Here is an 8,585-nt window from a genome sequence, read left to right as displayed (position 1 = left end):
TTTGGTATGTCAAAAATGTTATAATATAATGTAGGAGAGTAGGATACTCACTCACCTGGGATATGGAAATCCTGTTAATTTTAGAAGGTACACTTAATAAAATTGCATCATTGGCAGAGACTTTTTCATGGTATTACACTATGTTTATTAGAGAAAATCTCTTTGCATTAGGTTCAAAGCAGAAATTGATTTCCAAAGGAGCCGAGTGCTTGGGTTGCTCAGATATTTTGAAAATCCCACTAGGTCTCTGCAGCTTTTTGGCACCTAAATACCCTTGAAAATCTGGTTTAAGACTTATAACAGCAACACAGAGGAATAATAACTTGTTATTCATGCCAGAAGGATTTTACTGGCACTGAGTGTATTGATGTTACACTGGGGAAAATTATATTTACATGTTTTAGAGCACTGAATTAATTATAACATAAAATAAAACTTTGTTTAACATATGTAAAGAATCTGTTCTCAAATGCATTATTCCTTGTAGGGCTTGAGATAAAGTGTTTTACCAAGACTAGGAAAGCTTTAAACAGGGAAGTGACCAGTATTCAGTAGTTGATAAGAAGTCTGGAAAAAAGACATGGAACAACCAAGAGATTGCTCATCCTTAATGCTAAATCCATCACTAATAATTTTTTTCTTCCTTGCTGCTATTCTTTTGCTTAAGCCTCTTAAAGTCTGCTTGTCCATTTTCCAGTTCCTATGAAAATATCTCATATAATTTCAAAATAACCTTGAAATGATTTATTTTGACAATTTTAATGTTATGAATTCGAAAGAGGAATAGATATATTGGCTTCTGGGTTATCCTTAGGCAAGGGAAGAAATGAATGGATTCTAATCTATATACTGCACTGTGTATATATTTTCTTCATGCCCTCAGGAAGACCCCAGAACTGAAAGCTCTATATTAATTTTTGATGGTTAGTTTCTATTTTGATGAAACATGTTTCTTTATATCTGCAATAAGAGTTGAAGCAGTAAGAGCTATAGGTATTGGAAAATGTCAGTAATACTTTCATAATTTAATTTTAAACTCATGGCCATAATTGCAGGAAGCAGGCTTTGACTCATTTTCCTGAAACTCAGGTTCTATATCCATCTGTGATAAAATGACTGAAAATAAAATTGATAGGTCTGACTTAGGCAGAGATTTTTCCACCTTGCTTCCTGAACACAAGCACTGAGAATTGTAAGATATAATGTTTCTGACATGTTCTGAAGGACTGGTAAAATCCAAATTCTCTGCTTCAAAAAAAAAAAAATTCAATCTTGACATGGGAAGGGGGATATTTACCACTGAAGTGTTGAAATAGATGCACGTGCTGTATAGCTGGTTGTTTGTGCTCACCTTGCTCTTAACAGAAATTCAGGGTCATACCTAACTGGATCCAACACAACGCTGGCAACAAACTTTAGTGTAGTTCTGTGGTGAGCAATACCCCATAACCTAGGCAAGGATGGTACATAGCCTCCAAAATCTCCTCTGCAGCTGTTTTTAGGTCACTGGGTGCTTAAAAGCAAAAAGGTAGTTATGTTTTCACTTCTGTAACTGCCGCAGATAGCAGTGCACTGCAGGGTAAAAGCAGAGAGCAATGTTGGCAATGAGTGCCAAAGGTACATTAAAACACATCTCTAATGATTTTTCTTTTACTGCTTTAATAACAAAACAGAAAAGGACTTGGTTTATTGTAAATTTAATTTCAAAGCTATTTTTCCTTTGCTCTCATAAATTAAGATTCCTTTTTAATCCAGTTAATTACACAGAAGTAGCTGTTGTATGGGCTATTCTACAACATATTTGTATACTGTTATTTGGTTGTATTCTAAAACATAGTTCCTAGCTAAAAATAGGCAGACTTTTTTCTCTAGTAAATGGGATGTAATTTAGTGAATTAATGTGCTCTGTGATTTGGAAAAGGGAGATTTGGAAAAGATTTGAAAGTAGAAATTGATGGAACTGGACCATTAAAACAGCTGAAGACCTGAAGACGTTTTGAGATAATTTTACTATGATCAGTATTATTTGGATAAAGTCTTTAAAGGCAATGGCTGTTTAAAGGAATGAAAGCATTTTTTTGCACCTGTCTGGAGTATTTCTGTGCAAGAAGTCCCAGCTGCTAAAGATCAAGTGATGTTTCTGCTTGTGTAGCACCTGTTTTTGATTTCAGAAGGGAAACAAGAAAATTACTTCAATGGGTGGTGACATTAAATACAGCTGCTGCCTGGCAGACAGCATGTTATCTCCATTGTACCCAAGTGAAAGCACTTCTACCTTTGCATCATGGATAAAATCAAAGCTTCAGCTGTTATCTCCCACAGGAAGAGACAGAAGGGGTTACATTCCTCAAAACTTTCCTGCACTTATGAAGTAAAATTTCCTAAGTTTGTAATTTTTATTATGCAGAGGAAGATGGGGGTTACCAGAAGGATGTTTTTGACGGAGCTGGCAAGAAGAAAAGGTTTCAGAGTAGAAAGTGAGCTAAGGTAGGAAAGTGTTTGTATGTTTTGAAAAAACAAGGCTGTTTGAAGCATTCTAATTTAATAAATGCAGTCATACAAGTGACTGTAATTGAAGTATTTGCCTATGTATTTGATGGATATACTTTGTTCTTCCCACTATGAAGATGCTTTGGGATTTCAATGGGTGTTCCTAGTGTGTGGTTCACTTTTGTTGTCTTCTAAGCAGAGAGTAGGGAGAGCACATACCGTAGCAAAATTTCTGACTTTTTGCTTTTCAGATCTGTGGTTCTAATTTATCTTAAGTCTGTCAATTTTAATGCTTCTGCATATGAACCATATCTTAAGCTCATCTAAATCAGCCATTGTTTATGTCCCCCTTGAAGTCAGGTTAAAATTAATCTAAACTTTGTGGTCAATTTCTAAAACAACAACAAAAAAAATATATAGGAATAGAAAATGTTATGCGTTGAGGTGGATATTTATTTACATCATTTACTCGTATTACAGCATTTAATATTTTTGTAGTACCCTGATGTGAGTCTCAAAGTTACTAGCTTATACTTTGGTACAATCTGGAAGAGAACTGGAGAAAAAAAGCTTAGGAGTAAAATATGACAGATGTGGCATTTTAGAGTGAGAAAACACTCCAGCTGCAGATTAGTCTGGTGGTGTTTCAATAAGCCAACGCATTCTGAAGGAAGCCTTCATCCCAACAGAACTTGGCATGAGTGCTCGTTAGATCATTATACAGTTCTCCAAAAGCTACATTACCATGTAGCTGAAGGAAAACTAAGTATCGATCATGTATCTGTATAAAGATATTATACAACTGGATCCTCCCTTCAAGAGCTTCTTTCCACTGATTTTTTTTTCAATCCCATCAACTTTGAAAGCCTGAGAAAGAAGGGAGGATAAAATAATTTGTAAAGCAAGATTCAAGTAAGTATAGAACATAAGCAGGCAATTAGCATCTGATACAAAACTAATTGTATTCTTGGGAAAAAAAAAATGAAGTGTGCTGTTCTGAACCCTACATTAGCAATCTGTTGAGGACTGAGCAGAGGCTTTATCCGGGCTGCTTTGACACACAGATATTTATTGTCAATATTTCAGACTCCTGTAAGTTGCATGAGCAGGTGTTATATTTAATTTCAGCTTAGCTGCTACTGGATAAAACAGAACTATTTAACTGTTGATTTTTGGTTTTGAAAATGCCAGAGGAAATGCTAAATTTGTTATGTTCTGTGCCAAGAAAAAAGCACAGCTGTACAGGTACCAGAGGAAACTGGTGCACAGCAGCTAAACTGCTGCTGTGAGGATAGTGATGGCAGAGTTCCCAGATCTGCAGCTTGTTACAAATACATTACATATGAATATTTTATATGAAGTGAAATAAACCACAGGAAGCAGAAGTTCTATGTCTCTAACTGATTTTTTTTTTTTTTTTTTACTCAAGTAAAGATGTGACACTTCAATTAAAGTAGGACTTAGCAAGGTTAAGTAATAATAAACCAAGCAGTATTTAATGAAGATTCACTTTATTTACATTTGCAATCTATTAGAATAAAATAAATTGGGATTTATTCTTTTTCAATGGACTCTGCTGTTCATGTTCCACTGTATGGAGAGGAAAAAAATTGTGCTATATCATGACAGTTTGCATGTTTCTGAAGTACAGTACAGTCAGTACCTTTCTTATATTTCCAAGTAATAGTATATTTATTGCATCAGAGATGTTTATTGCACGGTTTTCTGCGTAGTGATTCCAGTAGTTTTCGTTGTGCTTTCACGATTTGATGAATTCAGTGATTATTTGTTTGAATGAGGGTCACAGGGATAGGCCAAGGGATTTTATTGGTCTTCTGGAAAGGACTTTGCTTTGAAAGGTTGTGCAGTTTGCCTTTAACAGCACACGTAATTTTTGAAGTCCATGCTAATCAGCTGTCTCTACCAGTGGTGCCCTGTCTGCTGGGATGCACTGATGGCTTAACTTCTCCAGGTGTTCCAGAGGGGTTGCAGAGCAATCTGTCATCTCTGTTTGAAATTTACTGTATATGCACAAGGCTGTCACCAGTATGGGCTAGCAGGAGGTCACAGAGGCTTGCAAATGGAGGTGGCTGCCATCAAGATAATTTATGTTCCAATTCTAACTTTGCTTCTGTAAAAATAGTGTCAAATAGTGACACTGTCTGTCTGTGTCTTTCCGCCAAGAAGCTTAGGAATCTCTTTAATGATAGAAGTTAATGTTGGCATATACTTCAGAGATACTGAGATCATACAAGTTCCATGAAAATGAAGAATTTTCTGCGTTATCTCTGCTGTTTTTCTGTGTGACACCACCCTCATGGGATGTGTGGGGAGAGGGAACATTCAGAATCATTCAAAATTTCCTGTCCAGTTAGTAGTTTTCTAAAATTGCTGAGAAATATCAGCAGACCAGATAGAAGATTACAGGGATGCCAAGTATGTATGTAATCTTTTTCTGAAACATAACTTTGTCCCTGTCCATTATTTTCCTGTGACAGGGACAGAAGTGTGTCCTTTTGATCGTATGATCCTTTCCAATGTTATTCTAGTAGATCAACCCCTATTTACTGCAATAACCTTTGTGCTACCATACTTTTAGGCAAAGTACACCATATAATCTATTGAACAGCAACTCAAGTTGCAAATTTTATATTTACTAAACTATCAGTTTTGTAAGAAACTGGCCTCTTGGTAGCAAGGATATGGTGTTTAGATGGAGCATGTTATTCATAAGATTCAGTTAATGAACATTTGAAAGTGCCATATGTAAAGAGCTTCATGTAAGTACAGAAAACTAAGATATTCAAAAATATATTACAAACTTTGAAGCTTTAAATAAGTATAATGAACAGACTTAATACTGCAAAACTTTCGCTTGTTAATGAGAAATATTGAGAAGGGGCTGTCAGGTATCATCAAGCAGCCTTTTCATTATGGGACTGCTTGTGCAAGCTAAATGTTTTCAGAGTTGCAAAGAATGTGTGTTAGGATAGTGCCTCATGGAAGGTAAATGATGCTGAAAGAAAGAAAATCTTGCACTTACAGGAGCTGTCAGACTATAGTCTTTCCTCAAAACAGAGTCAGTGACTGGAATAGATTTATGGTGATATGAAAACATAACTACTTCCCACATCCTAACCTGCAATATATACTATTTTCAGGAAGTAAATGGTAAGTAAATATGGAAATAACAGCTCTGTATCTGTGTACAGTTGGATCCAGGAAAAAAAAAAAAGAAATATTTTTGTGTGCTTCCTGACAGTGATGCTGTCACTCACATTGTGGCTGAGAACAACTCTTACTTGGAGGTGCTGGACTGGCTGAAAGGACAGGCTGTGGGTGACAGCTCCAGGTTTGAACTACTGGACATCTCCTGGTTTACAGCCTGCATGGAAGCAGGAAGACCAGTTGATTCAGAAATGAAGTATCATCTCATGGTAAGACAGGTCCTGCAGTGTGAATACGGTAACACTCAAAATTAACTGCTGTATTTATTTTTTTTTTTAATTTAACGTAAACCACATATACTTGTGATATAATTTCTGATTTTTTTTTTTTGAATTTGAACTTTTTTCCCTGAAATTTACATGACTAATTCACATAGTTTTAAGAGATTGAAAACGTCTTCCATACCTTCTGTATCAGTGTCTGGTAACATGAAGTGACTATGTTACAAACTGGTAATACACAATTACAGAATGGTTTGGGCTGGAAGGGACCTTAAAGACCATCTAACTCCCACTGCCTTGCCATGGGCAGGGTCACCTCCCATTAGAACAGATCACTTAAAGTCTCATCCAACCTGGTCTTGAACACTTCCAGGGATGGGGCATCCACAGCTTCTCTGGAGAGCTTGTTACGCTGTCTCACCACTGTCACAGTAAAGAATTCCTTCTTTATATCTAATTCAAATCTTCCCTCTGTCAGTGTAAAGCCATTACTACTTGCCCTGGTCGAAATTCTCTCTCTAACTCCCTTATAACACCTTTTAGGTACTAGAAGGCTGCTGTTCAGTCTTTCCAGAGCCTGAAGAGGCTGAACAATCCCAACTTTCTAAGCCTGTAAAGGTTATCATAAAACATGCATCATTCTTGTATTTAAAAAAAAAAAAAGAAAAAAGGTTGCTATTAAAGGCAAAATATCCATCAATGAACCTCTTGTCGCAGTTTTGGTACTTGTGGCATTTGCTCAAATGCTTCAATATCATGGTAGATATCCTGTGATAGTGTATTTTGATGGGCTTTTGATGGAATACTTTGCCTTCTCAAAACAACACAAAGATTCTAAAAATTCTGCTGTTGTGAGGTGATCAGCTAACAACTGGGTCCTTGAAGGACCTGTGAAATGAAGGCTGCTGTAGTCTCTGGACAAGCGTTTACAAACTTGGCACCAGCAAGTAAAATTGTGCTAAGAGAAAGGAAATGTTATTATATTGATGAATGGTGTTTGACCTTGGAGCAATGGATGATAAGTGTTCCTCTGATCTATATCTGACAAAATTATCTCTCATTTCTTGGATTGAAGCATAGTGAGAGACAGTGATGTTCAATACCCCCAGTACAAACAGAAAATGATGAGGGTTTGGTAGGGATGCCTGGGCACGCTGTGCCCAGCTTGGTGACAGCACATACCACTGGACGAAATAGGCCGTGTGTGGCAGCAGGAACCTGTGCCCTTGTTCTGCACACACTTGAGCCTCACAGTGATGGACTTAACATACACTGGTGAAAAAATTAATTCATATGGCAAGAGAGCTACAAGCCTGATTGAAAACTCTCTGAAGTAAAATGAAGGATTCCTGCTGATTTCTGAGGGTCTGGATTAGGCTCCGGGTGAACTGTGACACCACAGCAAAGTGGTAACTGCAAATGCTGGAACTGTGGCAGGATCTGCAGTGTGTCCTTCCTGTGAGGCAGAGGATGCCTGAATATTCAACAGCAATATTGCACTATTGGCTGCTTCTTCATCCTGATGTTTAGATTATGAAGGATGATTCCTAAATGCCACCCTTCCCCAAGAAAAACTGTGGCTCCTAATTATCTTTTTCAGTCATCTTTCATTTTCATTGCCAGAAATTATTTTCCAGGTTTTTACATAGAAGAATTACTGTTTAATAACAGTGTGGGTTGGGGTGTGTGTGTGGGGGAGTGAATACACCAGATGCAGCTGTCGCTCTCAGACTCAACGTGATTCCATGGCAGAATATGTGTTTATATTTGAAATCCTTCCAATTAAATATTTTTGCAGTATATTTATAATATTTTCAGTGAATCTGCTGGAGGGCGGATAGACCAAAGAAATTAATACAAAAAGGAAAAAAAAGAGGGGAGGCTTGTAAATACTACATTGTGTTATCTCACAGGCCATAAAAATACAAATTCAGGGATTAAAAAGAAGTTTTCTAAACAAGAAATAAATCAGAAACATGAACAAAATCCTGTGAACTTTGCTGAGAGTTTCACATCAGCATTAAAAATAAATCAAATTATCTTTTATGTACATTCTTAATTTCAGCAGTACATGAAGACCTATAAATTCAACTATCTCAGCAAATGTCTTTTCTTAATTTTTTTTTTCTTTTCAAAACAAGGAATATCTCTGTCTTTCTCCAAAATTCCTCCATTAGTTTTTTCTTCTTGAGTGGGTTTTGTGGTGTGTTTTTTTGTCAATGAGAAGTCCACTGTCTTAGTCCTTTTGGAGTACTTCAGAAGCATAAACTTCTGCAAAATGTACCAGCACTGTAACACTGTCAGGAGATCATTATTATACTTTAAGACTGGCTCTGCAAGTAAGAGCTTCTGTTTTTATTGAAACATAAAGATTTCATGCTAATAAACGTAGAGTACAACATGGAAGCCAGTGACAGCTGTACCATTAACCTTAAAGCTTATAGTTAAGACCAATCTTAATTATATATTTACTCTAAAGTAATAAACATTTTGGTAAAGCAAACAAGGAAAAAAAACCCGTAAGGATTCTGGAAGTGCAGCAAATTTAAAAATAATTTTATTGTTGCAGTTTCACCATGATAATTTTTTTTTTTCTGCCTTGAGAAACAAGGAAGGTTTGAAGTAAAGGTTAATTTTCTTTTTAAG

General features: G+C 36.4%; 1 protein-coding gene across 1 annotated transcript in view; it reads left to right on the top strand.

The window, feature by feature from the left end:
- Positions 1 to 2,284: 2,284 nt before the first annotated feature.
- DNTT (DNA nucleotidylexotransferase) overlaps positions 2,285 to 8,585 on the top strand; it is an 88,657-nt gene continuing 82,356 nt past the window's right edge. The window contains exons 1-2 of the mRNA XM_027908988.1: positions 2,285 to 2,487; positions 5,753 to 5,936. Coding sequence (XP_027764789.1) covers positions 2,285 to 2,487; positions 5,753 to 5,936 — 387 coding nt within the window. The remainder of the gene's footprint in view (positions 2,488 to 5,752; positions 5,937 to 8,585) is intronic.

Source organism: Empidonax traillii, unplaced genomic scaffold (assembly GCF_003031625.1).
Source record: "Empidonax traillii isolate 1590-97213 ecotype Southwest subspecies unplaced genomic scaffold, ASM303162v1 scaffold27:size3997909, whole genome shotgun sequence".
In the NCBI taxonomy this organism is placed as follows: domain Eukaryota; kingdom Metazoa; phylum Chordata; class Aves; order Passeriformes; family Tyrannidae; genus Empidonax; species Empidonax traillii.
Note: the sequence above shows the minus strand (reverse complement) of the source record. Positions and strands in the feature narration are given on the sequence as shown.